Here is an 18,223-nt window from a genome sequence, read left to right on the forward strand (position 1 = left end):
TGTAAACCGCCCTGAGTCCTTCGGGAGAAGGGCGGTATATAAATTGAATAAATAAATAAATAAATAAATAAAATAAATAAATACCGGTCCGCCTGAACCGGTGCGAAGCTGGATTTGTTTAATGACCATATGACTCACTTAACAACTGCAGTGGTTTGCTTACACTCAGAGGGTATGAAGGACACCATAGTCCACCCCCTTCTCCTCCTCCTCCTCCACCTCCTCCTCCTCTCCACATACCCTCTCCCTTCTAGCACTCAGGATGGGTAAAGAAATGTCTTCAAGGGAACAACCAAATAACTCTCTGAGTACCAAGGACCCCAGAGTCCTTTTCTTCTCCCTCCTCCTCCTCTTTTCTAGCACTGATGATATTACCTAGTTGGGTCATGAAATGTCTGCAAGAAAGGAAACAAGCTCAGAGACCACGAAAGACCCCACAATCCTTCTCCTTCTTCTCCTTCTCTTTTCCTTCTCCTTCTTCCTCCTCCCCCTCCTTTTCTTCTTCTTCTTCTTCCTCCTCCTCCTCCTCCTCCTCCTCTTCTTCTTCTACTTCTTCTTCCACCTCCTCCTCCTCTTCCTCCTCCTCTTCTTCCACCACCTCCTCCTCCTCCTCCCTTCTAGCACTGATGCTGTTCCCTCTTTGGGCCATGAAATGTCTGCAAGAAAACAGCCAACCTCAGAGTCCCCAAGAAACCCACAGCTTGGGGAGGGGACACAAGTAACCCAGCATGGGTTAATTTCCCCAGGAGGGAGTCTCTGTGTGATGGAGAAAGAAAGAAATTCTTTACACTGAGCTGCAAAAATCCCTTTCCCCAGAGGCACCCAAGAAGGCCAGACCTCGTTTGAACAATCTGTACACCCCACAAGTCACTCCATCCGGAATAAAAATGGGGAAGAAAAAAACCTACCCCGGAGATTGATGTTCTGCAAATAATGCAATCTAGGACTGAGGGACAAAGGTGGGGGGGGGCAAACAAGAGAGGGGGAAATGCCCCCACTCCACCCTGCAGGCTTAAAAATAAAGGTGGTCATTTCAGAGCTGCAGGAAGCTGGGGGAAAAATTGAAATTTTAACCTTGGGATTTGATGCCTGGAACTGGTTCTGACTCCAGAAGGAGAGCGTGAGGTGGTTTACTTGGGCTCTAAGGGTCATTGTGTTTCATGCTTGTATCCGTGCCAAAGAAAGTCAGCTGTTAAAGCCTTTTAGAACGTAGACTTATCGGATGGGAAGGGACCTCGGAGGTCATCTAGTCCAACCCCCTGACCAAGCAGGAGATCTTACACCATCCTGGGCAAATGGTTGTCCATTCTTTTCTTTGAAACCTCCAGTGATGGAGTGCCCACAACTTCTGGTGGCAAGCTGTTCCACTTATTAATTGTTCTAACTGTCAGGAAATTTCTCCTTAGTTCTAAGTTGCTTCTGTCCTTGATTAGTTTCCACTCATTGCTTCTTGTCCTGCCTTCAGGTACTTTGAAGAATAGTTTGACTCCCTCTTCTTTGGGGCAGCCCCTCAAATATTGGAAGATGCCATCATGTCTCCCTTAGTCCTTCTTTTCATTAAACTAGACATACCCAGTTCCTGCAACCGTTCTTCATATGTTTTATCCTCCAGTCCCCTAATCATTTGTGTTGCTCTTCTCTTCCCATCACAATCACAATGGTTGCAAAATGGATCACCCTCACAACTGACCCAATTTTACCAGGACTTTGTGTGTGTGTGTGGCAGTGATCGTTAAGTGAATGCTGTGGTCATTAAGCGAATCAATTGCTAGGGGGCAGTTTTGCCATGAATGACAATTTCCCACAGAGACGTTGCAAAATGTGATCCAACGACTTGCAAGATACTCCAAATGGCTGTAGGTGGAGGCCAATTGCCCAGCCCCTGACATGCCATCCCATTGCTCTGGGGGAGGGGGTGCCTTCAAAACGTCAGGCCATCACTAAGCAACCTGTCATAAGTAGAGGACTTCCTGTAACCTGCCCAGGACGGAGCGCACATGAAGCCAAAGGGCCCTCCTTTAAAAACATAAAAATCTTTAAAAATCTCCATGCACTTTAGAATAGATTAGAATAGAATAGAATAGAATAGAATAGAATAGAATAGAATAGCATAGCATAGAATAGCATAGCATATCTTTTATGTACACTGAGAGCATCTGCACCAAGACAAATTCCTTGTGTGTCCAATCACACTTGGCCAATAAAAAATTCTATTCTATTCTATTCTATTCTATTCTATTCTATTCTATTCTATTCTATTCTATTCTATTCTAGCATGGCATGGCATAGCATGGCATGGCATAGCATAGAACAGAGGAGGAGTAGGAAAGAAGGAAGAATAGAATAGAATAGAATAGAATAGAATAGAATAGAATAGAATAGAATAGAGGAGTAGGAAAGAAGGAAGAATAGAATAGAATAGAATAGAATAGAATAGAATAGAATAGAATAGAATAGAATAGAATAGAATAGAGGAGTAGGAAAGAAGGAAGAATAGAATAATAGAATAGAATAATATAGAGAATAACAGAAGGGACCTTGGAGGTCTTCTAGTCCAACCCTCTGCTCAGGCAGGAAACCCTACACCACTCCAGACAAATGGTTATCCAATCTGTTCTTTAAAAATTCCAGCGTTGGAGCATTCACACAACTTCTGGAGGCAAATTGTTATGGTTAAGATAGTTAATATAGTTTTGCTTAACAATTTTGGCTGAATGGTTTTTCTTTATTGCATCCATGTGTGGATCAGTCTTTTCATTCAGGTAGCATTTGAGGCTGTCAGAAGAATGATTCGGGGTCCCAATTCATGGCTGCACAAGAACAGATCAGAACGAAATCCAGACACGTTGTGAAGAAAGATTTATTTCATTTCCTAAATCAAAGAGACTTGCTTGTGAGGGCAGCTGCAGAGAGGCTGTTTTATAGGGGGAGTGGTCCTTGGGGTGGGCTCGAGGGGTACATGGCACCTGTGACGATTATTCTTGTGAACATGCAGTTCCAGTGGGAGACCTAATTTAATTAACTCTAATTGTATTTGCAGACCTTCTCCTTTGATATGTGGATTAGGTCAAGGTAATTTAGTTGGGGTTTTAAGGAAGTTGGAGTAAGAGATTTACCCTCTTACTTGATTGACTTAGTTTCAGCTTGACAATTATCTAGCGGAGACGTTGCCTTTCCATCCATGATGGATTCTGTTAATGTTTAAGGGATGATAGAGAATGAAATAGGAATAAAATATATTTTAATATAAATTTTCCCCCAAGGCTCAAACCAAGGCTGACCACTTGACCTAGCCTAGAAAGGGCCACTTTCTGCTTTGTATCCATATCCGGAATGGGACTTCCTAGCCGGGCCCTACCGGTGGAAGCCATCCTGTCTCGAACTCAGATCCAAGGTTCTTCCTGGCTTCATGAGCTCTTCGTAGGGAGGGGGCTGCAGTGATCCATTCCATGCCAAGGCATTCGAACTGGACCCCACAGTGCTCCACCCTGGGGTCTGCAGGTGGGGAGGGGGTCTCTGGGCTGGCGTCCAAGGGGGTTCCTCATTCCCTGGAAATACAAAAAGAGAGGCATTGAGTAACAAAGCGATTATGGCTAGTCCTTGACTTATGGCCACAATGGAGACTAGATTTTTCCATTGCAAAGCCAGGCGGTTATTAAGTGAGACAGATTTTATGGCCACCGTTGTTAAGCGGATAACTTCAGCAGTTAAGCAAATCGTGCGGCCATTAAGGGAACCCTGCTATCATCCGCCGTTGGTTTCGCAGGTCACGAGGCAGATGGCAAGGTCATTACGAAACCGTCGTAAGTACAGCATGGAAGGAAGCCAAGGGCCCAAATTTTAATCAGGTGGCCTGATCAAAATATTACAGTGGATGTTACAATGGTTGTAAATGTGAGGACTGGTCATAAATCATCGTTTCAGTGCTGTTTCGATGTTCATGAAATGAGCCACTGAAAGTCAAGGATTCTGTAGTTAGGAATCTCTCTCTCTCTCTCTCTCTCTTTTTCTCTCTCTCCCCCTATTTACCTATCTACCTATCATCCATCTGTCCATCTCTATCTACGGTATCTATCTACCTACTTGCCTTTCTTTCTTTCTTTCTTTCTTTCTTTCTTTCTTTCTTTCTTTCTTTCTTTCTTCCTTCCTTCCTTCCTTCCTTCCTTCCTTCCTTCCTTCCTTCCTTATCCATCTACCTCTTTCTATCTATCCATCCATTCCTTATTCACATCTCTCTCTCTCTCTCATCTTTCACCTCTCTCTCTCTCTCCCCCCCCCATTTGCCTATCTATCCACCATCATCTATTCATCTCTATCCATCTGTCGGTCTGTCTATCTTTATCCATCTACTTATCCATTTATTTCTTATCTTGATTGCAGAAAATATGACTTCAGAAACAGAGTTGTTAATGCCTGAAATGCACTACCAAAACCCCCAAAACTTCAACCAAAAACTGTCTACTATTGACCTCAGCCCATTCCTAAGAGGTCTGTAAGGGGCGTGCATAAGAGCACAAACGTGCCTACCGCTCCTGTCCTAATGTCCCCTTTGGTTGTATCCAATTTCATATAGTTATTACATACTTCTGGTTATATATATGCTTATATATCGTATAGTTATTTCATGCTTATGCTTATATATAATGTTGTGACAAATAAAATAAAATAAATAAATAAATAAATCTACCTCTTTCTTTCTATCCCTCCATTTCTTATCCACATCTTTATCCATCCATCTATCTATCCATCCATCCAACCATCCACCCACCCACCTCTATTTCTATTTCTGCCTGCCTGCCTGCCTATCATCTCCCTCTCTACCTGCAGGGTCCACCAGCCCCTTTTGTCTCAAGGGCGGAATCCGTCTGTACCATCCGTCCGTCCTTGTGTGGCCACAATGGCAACGCAGGATCCAGTGGTGGGTTTCAATTTTTTTTACTACCGGTTCTGTGGGTGTGGCTTGGGTGTGGCATGGCTTGGTGGGCGTGGCAGGGGATGGGTACTGTAAAATCTCCATTCCCACCCCACTATGGGGGGAAATTACTGCAAAATCCCCATTTCCTCCCAATCAGTTAGGACTCGGGAGGCAGAGAATAGATGGGGGTGGGGCCAGTTAAAGGTAGTATTTACCGGTTCTCCGAACTACTCAAAATTTCTGCTACTGGTTCTCCAGAACTGGTCAGAACCTGCTGAAACCCACCTCTGGCAGGATCCCAGTTGCACTGACAGGATTGGGGGGGGCACCATCCTGACTTTTCTGATACACCGCCCCCCCCCCCCCGGACTTCCCTGCCACCCAGAACCCCAACTAAGCCAAGACTAAGCGATTCTCCAGCACCCGGACTTGAAACCCACCGTGAAGTGACTCAGTTTCCCCCACTGCGAAGATCACGAGGGAGTTCTGGGCCGCCGGTCGCCTGGGCCGCCCCAGCCAGCACCGGAGGCAGCAGCCCAGCAGGCCCAGCAGGAGCAGCAGAAGCAGGAGGGACAGGCACAACCTGGAGGAGCAGGAGGGAGAAGAGGGTCTGTCATACCTGGGGTCCTCCGACCCCCAAATAAAGCCCACTGACTAGGCTCCCCAATGCATTGAACCCGCCATTGATTGAATCCCAGTAGTCCTCAACATACGACCACAAACGGGGCCAGAATTTCTGTCGCTAAACAAGGCAGTGGTTAAGTGAACCACACTCGATTTTACAACCTTTTCTGCCACGGTTGTTAACTGTATCATGCTGTCGTTAAACGGCACCCAGTTCTGCAACCTTCTGCGCCCTGGCTTGTTAAGCAAATCACTCCGGTTGTTAAGTGAATCATGCGGTCATTAAGTGGATTGGCTCTGTGTCGGAATTTGGCTGGGAAGGTGGCATAAGGCGATCACGTGTCCCCCGAGATGCGGCAACGGTTGTAAATAAATGCCGGTTGCCAAAAACCCAAATGTCGATCACAGGACTCGTGAGGAAGTTGTAACGGTCATAAATGCGAGGATAAGTCATAAGTCAATTTTCTTTCACCGCCGTTGCAACTCTCAATGGTTAAACCGGTGGTTGGAAGTTGAGAACTAGCAGTCTTAAGAATCGGGCAGCTGTATCATGGTTAAGACTGATGCACATACAATACATAATCATACAACGGGAGCCAGAATAACATATGCACAAAATTCGAAAAATTATAATATACCAGCAGAAGAAAATTTGTTCAGGAAAGTTTTGGAGTGCACAGAGATGGACAAACTCCCAGAAGAAATACAAGAATATTATGTAGGATGGGAGAAACAGTAGGAATGCGGGGGTGGAATCCAGCAGGTTCTGACAGGTTCTGGACTTACCTCTGGGACAGGGGTGAAATCTAAAAATTTTCCCTACCGGTTCTGTGGGCGTGGCTTAATTGGTGGGCGTGGCTTGGTGGTCAGATGGCTTGGTGGGCGTGGCCAATAACAATAAATAATAAAAATAATAAACAAAGTATAAAAAAACAATAAGAGGTACCAAAACCCAACTTTCACACTTTACACACACACAATACAACACAACTGACTCACACACAGTGTAAAAGCAGCTGCACTTCACATAGCCACAAAAAGCTTAAAAACCAACTTTCACACTTCACACACACAACACAACACAACACAACTGACTCACACACAATGTAAAAGCAGCTGCACTTCACACTTCACACAGCCACAAAAAGCTCAAAAACCAACTTTCACACTTTACACACACACACAACTAACACATACAAACACACACACACACACACAATATGCCACATACAGCTTTCTGAGATTTTGTGTGTTTGTGTAGTTAGAGTGAAACACTACAGAAACACACCAAATCTCAGAAAGCTGCACAAATATTTTATTTTATTTTATTTTATTGTGGACTTCAAATCCCAGAGTTCCTCAGTCAGCAAAGCCAGCCAGTTGATCACCGAGGAAATAGATTAGCTGAGCGATTGATTCTGTCTGGCTGAAAGTGAAACTGCTTTCGGGCTAGAAAGAGAGCCATGCCTTCATCAGTAATCAGGTAAGTGCCTTAGAATCTCTACTTTTACTTGTAGAAAACATGTTTTCTACAAGTAAGAGTACAAGTAAGGTTCTGCTGTTTTTTACTTTTAAAGGCCTGTTTCGGCTGAAGCAAAACCGGCTTTTAAAAGTAAAAAAAAAAAACCTCTGCAGATGGTGCGACTCAGCAGAGGCGGGGGGGGGCAGGGATTTTTGCTACCGGTCCTCCGAACCAGCAGCCGCCATTGCTACCGGATCGCGCGAACCCGTCCGATCCAGTAGCATTTCACCCCTGCCTCTGGAGCACCGGCTTCCCTGGCTCAGCTCCAGGAGCCAGAGGCAGGCCAGGTGGAGGAGATAACGAGGCCTCCGTCCCCTGACTCTTTCCCCCGCCCAGGCCACACCTCGAGACCCAGCTGATGGCAATCAGGCCTGGCTGGACCCTAGGTTTCGTAGGAAGGAGAGGCGGGAACAACAGAAGCAGGGGTGGGGCAGGCCTAGGAAGTGCTGAGTCATGGAGCCACACCTCACAGGATATAAAGGCAGCGAGGGCTGCTATGCCTCTTCGTAGCAGGCAAATCAACTGCTTGACTAGAGCTGAAGTACTATTTGTTAACTCATCAGCATCAAGCGAGATAACAGAGACACTTGGCATACGATCACTAGTTTGCTGCCAGAGCTGATAGTGCCGGCTAATTAAGTCATCGCTCAGACTGAGGCGAGGGGGACAGAACACTCTGGCTGCTCCCAGAGTGGGGTGGGAATGGGGATTTTGCCAACATAGCAACAAACAAGTGGAAACAGAATTGGCACAGAACGTATGATAGAAATTGAGTACATTGTTATTTTTATATATATAAATCAATATTAGAATCATACGTATAAATAGTAAATTGAAGTAAGGGAGAAAAATAGATATATGTAAGAAATGATTACTGATGCGGAAATGTGGTAAAGAAGAAAACTGTAAAAAAATTGCTTTTTAAAAAAACTGTTTAATAAAAATATTTTTTAAGGGCCTTACTAGCGTCCCACACCATTTCTATCGAAGTTCCCTTATTCAAATTATGATCAAAAAATTCTTTCATTTGTTTTTTACATTGATTTACATTATCCTCATATCTAAACAAATTTTCATTTATTCTCCATGATCTTCTTCCTCCTTCATATTGCAACTCCATCCACACCGGACTATGATCAGTTAAACATCAGTTAAAGTCCCCTTATAGGTCAAAAAAGGCAATATGGCAGCCATAACCTCTGACAGGCTCCCTGCCTTCTTTTTCCATGCGTCAATCACACCATGTGAGGCCAATTAAATAGGAGGCCTTTCCTCTCCGCTGCCTTTTTGACTTTTTTGACCCTCGGCCACCCGCAGATGCTGCAACCCGGACCAGGCATGGCAGCTGGATGGGTGACATTGGGCCAATCACCAGGAGACGGTGAGTTCTAGTCCTCCCCATAGGAGGAAGGAGTATTGGATACGTTTGCCGCCTTTCATTATTTTCAAGAGTAATAAGGGCGAGATACAAATAAATGTGGGGGCAGTGACGCTCTGGAACGAACTTCCCCCTGGCTTGCGTCAAGTGCCTGATCTTCGGACCTTCCGTCGTGAGCTCAAAACATATTTATTTATTAAAGCGGGACTGGCATAATTAGTGTTGAATTTTAATTGGGTATTCTTAATATTTTCAAATTTTTAAATCTAAATTTTAATAATCAGCCTTTAAAATTTGCTCTTTTTAAATGTTGTTTTAAATTGTATATATTTTGTTTTTATTCTGGCTGTACACCGCCCTGAGTCCTTCGGGAGAAGGGCGGTATAAAAATCTAATAAATAAAATAAATAAATAAATAAAATAAAAAACCCTTCTGTATCAACCCCAAGCAAAGCGGCATGGATCTTATCGTCTTGATCTTTGGAAAGTTTTGGCACTCACCAGAAATGCCAGGATTGGAGGCCTGGCTCACCGCCACCAACACAGCTGCAAAATTTTTACAAAAAAATGGAGTCACTGCATTGCAAGGACAGCCAGCCCCGTTGTTTCCTGGCAGGTGAGCATCTCAGGAAGTAGCTGGATTTTCACACACACACACACACACACACACACACACACATATCAGGACAGCCTTCCTGTGCGCTTCCCATTAGTCATGCAAGAGCCAAACCACAGTCGCACTTTCATGTTGTGCTGCCTTAATTGCTTGATTGCAGCTCAGGGATTGTGAGTGAAAATGCCTACCAGCTGGAGAAAAATACAGGTAGCCCTCGACTTACGACCAAAAATGAGCCCCAAATTTCCATCGTTAAACAAGACAAGTGGTTCAGGAAAGTTTTTTTCCCATTTTACCACCTGTTTTTTGCACCGTCGTTAAGTGAACCACTGCGGTTGTTACAGAAAGTTAGTTTCAGGTTCAAGAATAGAGCTAGGAGGGACCTCGGAGGTCTTCTAGTCCAACCTCCAACCCTAGACCATTTACACAGCAACTAACCCTATTAACACAGTTAATGAACACGGTTAATAATTAACTGTGTAACACGGTCGTTAAGTAAATCCAGTTTTCCCCGTTGACTTGGCTGGTCCGAAGGTTACAAAAGGGCAGCATGTGACCCCGGGATGCCACAACCGTCATAAGTACATGCCAGTTGCCAAGCTTTCGAATTCTGATCACGTGACCGTGTTATGGGATGTGGCAAAGGTAGTGTTGTGACTCCAGCCCCCGAACCTGGCCCCATGCCCGAAAGTGACTCCGGGAGTAAGGGGGAAGGGCTGGTAAGGCTTACCTCAGGAGCACCAATTCCAGGAGCCAGAACCAGACCAGTCGGAGGATGTAATGAGGCCGTCATCCCCTGATTCCTCCCTTCCCCAGGCTACGCCTTCAGACCCAGCTGATAATAATAATCAAGCTTGGCTTGACCCGCGCTTCAGAAGATTAGAGAGGCGGCGTCATCAAAGGGAAGGGTGGGGCTCCACAGGATATATAAGGAGCTTTGGGACTGCTCTCACTGCACAGGAAGCAAAAGTTTAGCTGAACCGTTTCAAAAAGAGCTGAAAGTCATTTGTTTGAACTTTGGCAGGCAGCTGCGATTTCTCTGCCAGGACTGATAAGAGCCTTGAATCCACTGGCTGAAGGCCAGCTCGTGGGTCCGAAGTGGGGAAGGAGGCAGAACAGGTGGTGTGAAAAATGGTGACTGTTTTCAGTGGCGTCGTAACTTCAAACGGTCACTAAATGAGCGGTTGTAAGTGGAGGACTCCCTGTAAAATGAACCCAAGAGGTTTTGCATGAATGGACACAGGTTGGTGTGCAGGCTGGGCAATGGACGGGCCTCCAGCATCAATGGGGCCAGCCGGTTTTTTGTAATCCTTCGGACCTTTTATTCGTGTCTTTGCAGCTCACCTTCTTTTTAATGCTTTTTGGATGCTTTTACAGGGAGATCCTCGACTTACGACCGCGCTTGAGTGCCAAATTTCTGTTGCTAACTGAATTTTGCCCTGTTTTACGACCTTGCTCGCAACCGTGGTTAAGCGAATCACTGAGGTCGCTCAGTTAGTAAGGCAGTTTATTGAATGAATCCGGCTTCCCCATTGGCTGTGGGAAGGTCGCAAAAGGGGATCACGTGATCCTGGAAACACTGCGACCGTCATAAGTACAGATCAGTTGCCAAGCGTCTGAATTTTGATCACATGACCAGGGGATGCTGCCACGGTTGTAAGTATGAAAAATGATCCTAAGTCACTAAGCCTAGAAGGAGCCTCTGACCAGTCAGTGACCCTGAGCCAGGTGGACATTAGCTTCAGCCCCCCCCACCCCCCCCACCCCCACAGAAAGGGCAGGATCAAGCTCCAGGCAGCCCTAGCCTCCTCCCCCCACTCCCCCCCTGAACCCCCTCCGGGCGCTAAGAAGCAATGCTAGCCAGGAATGCAGGCTCACCTTTCGGAGAATTCACAGCCCATGGCTGGTCTTGCAGGCTGAAATACAGAGGTGGGGGGGTCAGATGGGGTTGAGAAGGAAGGCAAGGTCACCTTTCTCAGCTGACCCTTGCTATATTCTATATTCATTCTGCCTCTCTCTCTCCCTCTCTCTCTCTCTCTCTCATCTCTCTCTTTATCTCTAGATCTATCTATCTATCATCTATCTATCTTCATTCTCTCTCTCTCTCTCTCTCTCATCTCTCTCTTTATCTCTAGATCTATCTATCTATCATTTATCTATCTTCATTCTCTCTCTCTCTCTCTCTTTATCTCGAGCTCTATCTATCTACCTACCTAGTTACCTCTGTCTGTCTGTCTGTCCATCCATCAATAGAATAGAATAGAATAGAATAGAATCTTCGAGGTCTTCTAGTCCAACCCCTGCTTAGGCAGGAGACCCTATACCATTTCAGACAAGTAGTTGTCCAATCTCCTCTTGAAAACTTCCAGTGATAGAGCACCCAAAACTTCTTGTAGCAAGCAGTTCCACTGATTAATTGTTCTTACTGTCAGGAAGTTTCTCCTTAATTCCAGGTTGTTTCTCTCCTTGGTTAGTTCCCCCACATTGCTTCTTGCCTTACCCTCAGGTGTTTTGGAGAATCTTCTTATCTGTCTGTCCATCCATCCATCCATCCATCCATTTTTCCACCAGTCATCTATTTATGACTTATGATTTATATTGATATATTGACCATCAATTGTGTTGTAAATGCTGTACCTTGATGAAGGTATCATTTCTTTTATGTACTCCGAGAGCATCTGCACCAAGACAAATTCCTTGTGTGTCCAATCACACTTGGCCAATAAAGAATTCTATTCTATTCTATTCTATTCTATTCTATTCTATTCTATTCTATTCTATTCTATTCTATTCTATTCTATTCTATTCTATTCTATTCTATTCCTATTTGTTGTACCTTGATGAACGTATCTTTTCTTTTATGTACACTGAGAGCAGATGCACAAAGACAAATTCCTTGTGTGTCCAATCACATTTGGCCAATAAAAAATTCTATTCTATTCTATTCTACTCTATTCTACTCTATTCTATTCTATTCTATTCTATTCTATTCTATTCTATTCTATTCTATTCCTATTTGTTGTACCTTGATGAAGGTTATCTTTTCTTTTATGTACACTGAGAGCATATGCACCAAGACAAATTCCTTGTGTGTCCAATCACACTTGGCCAATAAAATTTCTATTCTATTCTATTCTATTCTATTCTATTCTGTTCTGTTCTGTTCTGTTCTATTATTTCTATTTCTATTTCTATTCTTAATTCTATTCTATTCTATTCTATTCTATTCTATTCTATTCTATTCTATTCTATTCTATTCTATTCTATTCTATTCTATTCTATTTTATTCCTATTTGTTGTACCTTGATGAAGGTATCTTTTCTTTTATGCACACTGAGAGCATCTGCACCAAGACAATTTCCTTGTCTGTCCAATCACACTTGGCCAATAAAATTCTATTCTATTCTATTCTATTCTATTCTGTTCTGTTCTGTTCTGTTCTGTTCTGTTCTGTTCTATTATTTCTATTTCTATTTCTATTCTTAATTCTATTCTATTCTATTCTATTCTATTCTATTCTATTCTATTCTATTCTATTCTATTTTATTCCTATTTGTTGTACCTTGATGAAGGTATCTTTTCTTTTATGCACACTGAGAGCATCTGCACCAAGACAATTTCCTTGTGTGTCCAATCACACTTGGCCAATAAAGAATTCTATTCTATTCTATTCTATTCTATTCTATTCTATTCTATTCTATTCTATTCTATTCCTATTTGTTGTACCTTGATGAACATATCTTTTCTTTTATGTACACTGAGAGCATATGCACCAAGACAAATTCCTTGTGTGTCCAATCACACTTGGCCAATAAAGAATTCTATTCTATTCTATTCTATTCTATTCTATTCTATTCTATTCTATTCTATTCTATTCTATTCTATTCTATTCTATTCTATTCTATTCCTATTTGTTGTACCTTGATGAACATATCTTTTCTTTTATGTACACTGAGAGCATATGCACCAAGACAAATTCCTTGTGTGTCCAATCACACTTGGCCAATAAAAATTCTATTCTATTCTATTATGCATCCATTCAATCTCCAAGCTTTTTTTTAAAAAAAATGCAAAATGCAAAAATGAATGCAGTTGATTCCCACTCTTGGTCAGCAGGGGGCAGTGTTTAGCTTGCAAACCAACTTTGCTTGGCTGGGAAACTAAGCATCCATAGAGCTGGTTAGCATCTGGAGGAGAGACCACAAGGAAATCCCTGGAATAAGTTCAGGCAAGAGATCCTGAAGACCCCAAGAGCTGGGGTTCACTCAACGGACCCTCATCATTCTTCAGCATCCCAGGACTTGCGTTTGATCAGCCGGGAACTGTCCATGGCAGGCCCTCTACCTGTCAGAGGTCCAATGCATCAGCATTGCAAAGCTGCTGCCCACCCGGCCCTTGAAGACGGAAGGCCAGCCTCTCAAATAAGGGAAGGATCAGCTCCCAGGTTCCCATGATTGCTAAAGAGAGCTTCCATGGACAAAGGCAGTCTATCTCTGGCGGACAAATAGCAGGAATGCCATTTGCATCTTCAGCTCACGGAGAGAAAGGGTTGGGAGAAGACGGAGGAAGGGAAGCACGGGAGGACTTGGCATGGTGACTGGTCCTGCCTGCTCTCCCCACCTCTTCTGATCTTGCCCTGCTTCTTTGAGATTCTCCATGCTCCAGCTGGTGTCTGCTTTGATGGTCTCCAGCCATCGTTGTTCTTTGGAGGCCTGGCTTCCTTTGACCGCTAACTCTTCCCAACGTCATGGCTTTCTCCAGCGAATTCCCCCTTGCATGACATGGCCAAAATAACTGAGACACCATTTTGTGATTTTTGCCTTCATTTTCGGTGTTAAGCACTCCATGACTTTCTTGTTGGTCAACTTCACCATCCAAGGAAGACGTGAGAACCTTCTCCAGCACCGCAGCTCCAACAAGTCGGTTTTCTTCCTGTCTGGCTTTCTGAAGGTCCAACTTTCACAATCGTAGGTAGCAACGGGGAACACAACAGTGTGGATTGAGCTACATTTGGTTGCTAGGCGATTGTCCTTGTGTCAACGTCCCGATCAACAAACCCAACTGAAGCAACCACACTGCCAGTGTCTTAACGCAAAACCTTATTGAGTGCATCATTTCGATACTATGGAAGGCAAAACCAGCTCTACCTGCTTCCCACGCAAACCCACATAGTTACAATATAGAATTCCCCCTCCCCCTCTAGAAGTGTAGGTCACATTGTCCAATGAAGTGTCATTGTATTGTTTTGAGAAAAAGCCTCTGGTCTTGGCCAACACCTGCTGGAGTGTCCTTGGCTCTCACAGCTCTCCATCTTGAAGTCTGGAGCCTGCATTCCTTCTCACTCTTCCCTCCCCCCTAGTCCTTTGGCAAGCTGAGAAGCAACAACATAAGCACACTTCGAGCTTAACACCTTGCTTTTCCACATTTGGCTCGTGTTCAGCATTGTTGTGTGACCCCATGCAATCCGAGGTTTTATTTGAGGGCTACATTCACTACTTTGAGCGATCTTCGTTCCTAGGAAAGGGAGTTTTTCCACGCATTCTATCGCTTCAGTCTCAATTGCTATTTCAATGTTTTATTCCTTGCAGTGGTCATGAGTATCTTACTTTGGACATGTGGCATTCCAAATGCATCATTGTGGGCCTCCTTATGTTGATTCTTTGCCCATCCTCTAGTACTGCTCTGAAGGAGGACGCTCCCTGATTCCTGAGTCAATTTTTACCTGGTACCACGGAGGTCTTTGCAAGCCAGGTCAGTGTTCCTCAGCGGGGAGCCAGCCTGGGAATTGGGCATTGCTGGTCAATGACAGGAGTCCTGCACAAGACCCTTCCTCCCCCCTTTGGGTCAGGAGGAGTCCCTCATCTTTGCACAGAGGAGAGGAAAGGAGGGGGAGGGGGATGGAAAGGAACAGGGAAGGGAGAGGAGAGGAGGGGAGGGGAGGGAAGGGAATGAGAAAAGGAAAAAGGAGAAAGGGGGGAAGAGGGGAGAAAAGAAAGGAAAGGAAAGAGAAAGGGAAGGGAGGGGAAGGGAAGGGAAGGGAAGGAAAGGAAAGGAAAGGAAAGGAAAGGAAAGGAAAGGAAAGGAAAGAGAAAGGGGAGGAGGGAAGGAAGGAAGGAAGGAAGGAAAGGAAGGAAAGGAAAGGAAAGGAAAGGAAAGGAAAGGAAAGGAAAGGAAAGGAAAGAAGGGGAGTGGAGTGGAAGGGAGGAGAGGAGAGGAGAGGAGAGGAGAGGAGAGGAGAGGAAAGGAAAGGAAAGGAAAGGAAAGGAAAGGAAAGGAAAGGAAAGGAAAGGAAAGGAAAGGAAAGGAAAGGAAAGGAAAGGAAAGTCTCTATTCATTTACACACAAGTTTGGAACAACCAACCATGTTCTGGCTTAACATGAAAACTTGACACTGTGGGTCCACTAAGCACGGGCCGGGAACCCACAACACAGCTCCCCCACCCTCCTTTTAGCCTACACCAAAATTTCTCAATCTTTAAGATGGTTGGACTTCAACTCCTAGAATCCCCCAACCATCCATGCTGGCTGGGGAAATTCTGGGCGTCAAAAGCCCACGCTTTGGAAAGGTTGACTCAGCCTTCCATCCTTTATAAGGTAGGTAAAATGAGGACCCAGATTGTTGGGGGCAATAAATTGACTTTGTATATAATATACAAATGGATGAAGACTATTACTTGACATAGTGTTAGCCGCCCTGAGTCTTCGGAGAAGGGCGGGATATAAATTCAAATAAAAAAAAAAACAGAATGACCTCGGAAACCAAGACCAAAGTTAAATACTCCCAGGAGCATCTTGAAAGAAGAGATTACCTGGACAAACAGGAGGCTGAAGAGATTTCCAGGTTGCAAAGACCAGCAAGAAGGACCGTTTGGGTTGGACGATCCCCGTGGTTTTCAAGAGGCGGCTTTTCCAATGGCGAACGAGTCTTCTGCTGTGGGTGCCTTAAAGAGGGTGAAAACTCACCTTGTGAGGCAGACTAAATAGGGAAAATCCTGGGCCCAGGTGAGATCTGCATCTAAATCCAAATGGGATTGAGTTTAGATTAGAAGGAAATGGCGAATGCCGCTTATTTCAAATTTCTGTCTGCCGCAGCGTCCTCCACGAGGGGCATCCCAAAGCAACTGTACATTTTGCCAGGAAAATGAGCCTGGGTTAGAAAATTCCCCTCCCTTCCCTGCCTGGATTTCATTGGAAAGTTTCCTGTAACCTCCCAACAGCACCTTGTTCAACAGAGGTTATTACGAGAGTTTTGCAAGGGTTACAAGGAGTTTGGGCTGCGTAACCATCCTCCGCTCCTGGTTCTTGCAAATGTAACATTAATAGTCTTCCCGACACCTCCAGGTAAATATTAAGCAGGAACGGCAGACTTCAGCCAATGATTGACTAAGGGCCATAAAGCCAGGTGAAGTATTGCTTGGGTGAGGATGGTTGAGGTGAGAAGCTATCTACCTGCCCAACTGCTCCCCGATTTTCTTCCTTCATTACACCAAACTGTCCAGAAACTCTCATCAGACTTTGAGGATCATTGAATCATAGCATCACAGGTCTGGAAGGGACCATGGAGGTCTTCTAATCCAGGGGTCTCCAACCCTGGTCCCTTTAAGACTTGTGAACTCCCAGAGTCCCTCAGCCAGCAAAGCTGTTGAAGTCCACAAATCTTAAAGGGACCAAGGTTGGAGACCCCTGCTCTAATCCAACTCAAGGCAGGAGTCCTTATACCATCCTAAAAAATGGACGTCCAATCTTTTCTTGAAAACCTCCAGTGATGGAGCACCTACAACTTCTGAAGGCAAACTCTTCCATCTATCCATCCATCCTTCTCTCTCTCTCTCTCTCAGTTCTGTCATGTATTTAACTATTTAACTATCCATCCCTATCTATCTATCTATCTATCTATCTATCTATCTATCTATCTATCTATCTATCTATCTATCATACAGCATCTATCATTTCTCTCTCTCTCCTTATCTTGTCTTGTCTGTCCATTAAATGTGTGTATCTATCTCGTAGAATCATAGGACTGGAAGGGACCTCGGAGGTCTTCTAGCCCAACCCTGCTCAAGCAGGAGACCCTACACCATTTCAGACAAATGATCAGCCAATCTTTTTTTAAAAAAACCTCCAGTGATGGAGCCCCCACAAATGTTTATACTGTGATTTTTACTTGGCTGTACACTGCCCTGAGTCCTTCGGGAGAAGGGCGGTATAAAAATTGAATAAAATAAATAAATAAATAAACTTCTGGAGGCAAACTGTTCCATCTATCCATCCATCCATCCATCCATCCATCCATCCATCCATCCATCCATCCATCCATCCTTGTCTGTCTGTCTGTCTGTCCTTCTCTCTCTCTCTCTCAGTTCTATCATGTATTTAACTATTTAACTATCCATCCATCCATATCTATCTGTCTGTCTGTCTGTCTATCTATCTGTCTGTCTGTCTGTCTGTCTGTCTGTCTGTCTGTCTGTCTGTCTGTCTGTCTGTCTGTCTGTCTGTCTATCTATCTGTCTGTCTGTCTGTCTGTCTGTCTGTCTGTCTATCTGTCTGTCTGTCTGTCTGTCTGTCTGTCTGTCTGTCTGTCTGTCTGCCTTCCATTGAGGACCTGTATACTGCATGAATCAAGAAGAGGGCCGTGAAAATATTTACAGACCCCTCGCATCCTGGACATAAACTGTTTCAACTCCTACCCTCAAAACGACGCTATAGAGCACTGCACACCAGAACAACTAGACACAAGAACAGTTTTTTCCCGAAGGAGAAAAGAAACAGAGAGAGGGGGGAGAGGGGGAGACAGAAAAAAAGAAACAGAAAGTAAGAAAGTGAGAAAGTGTGTGTGCTTGAGAGAGAGAGAGACAGAAAGGAAAAGTGTGTGTGTGTGTGTGTGTGTGTGTGTGTGTGTGTGTGAAAGAGAGTGAAAGAGAGAAAAAGCGAGCAAGCGATAAAGAGAGATCTGTATCCCCTCCAATATAAAATACTTCCATGGGGAAAAGTGGAATTATCCTTTATTATTATTATGATTCTATTACAAATTTTCACAACAATTCTCAGCGATGGTGTGTTTACTCCTAAAATATGTATCTGAGTTTAACACACATACACACCACACACACACACGAAACTTTAGATGGAAAAAAAAAATCTTTCTCGTATTATCATATATTCAAT

The 18,223-nt window shown here is 44.2% G+C and overlaps 1 protein-coding gene across 1 annotated transcript; it reads right to left on the bottom strand.

The window, feature by feature from the left end:
* Positions 1–3,152: 3,152 nt before the first annotated feature.
* Positions 3,153–11,572, bottom strand: TMEM207 (transmembrane protein 207). Its single transcript, XM_058188947.1, has 5 exons — positions 11,556–11,572; positions 10,934–10,971; positions 8,941–8,985; positions 5,356–5,498; positions 3,153–3,548 (listed from the first exon to the last, which is right to left on the bottom strand). The coding sequence occupies exons 2-5, from the start codon at positions 10,954–10,956 to the stop codon at positions 3,355–3,357; spliced, it is 405 nt and encodes a 134-aa protein (XP_058044930.1). The 5' UTR covers positions 10,957–10,971; positions 11,556–11,572; the 3' UTR covers positions 3,153–3,354.
* Between the last annotated feature and the right edge of the window lie 6,651 nt (positions 11,573–18,223).

This window comes from Ahaetulla prasina, chromosome 6, assembly GCF_028640845.1.
Source record: "Ahaetulla prasina isolate Xishuangbanna chromosome 6, ASM2864084v1, whole genome shotgun sequence".
Classification (NCBI taxonomy): domain Eukaryota; kingdom Metazoa; phylum Chordata; class Lepidosauria; order Squamata; family Colubridae; genus Ahaetulla; species Ahaetulla prasina.

Excerpts from the sequence above, each read along its gene's own strand:
- TMEM207 (XM_058188947.1), bottom strand. The coding sequence starts at position 10,956 with ATGGGCTGTGAATTCTCCGAAAG. Across the intron at positions 5,499-8,940 it reads CTCCAATCCTGGCATTTCTG|GTTGTGCCTGTCCCTCCTGC; the intron begins GTGAGTGCCAAA and ends CTGCTCCTCCAG. Across the intron at positions 3,549-5,355 it reads GGAAACTGAGTCACTTCACG|GGAATGAGGAACCCCCTTGG; the intron begins GTGGGTTTCAAG and ends TTGTATTTCCAG.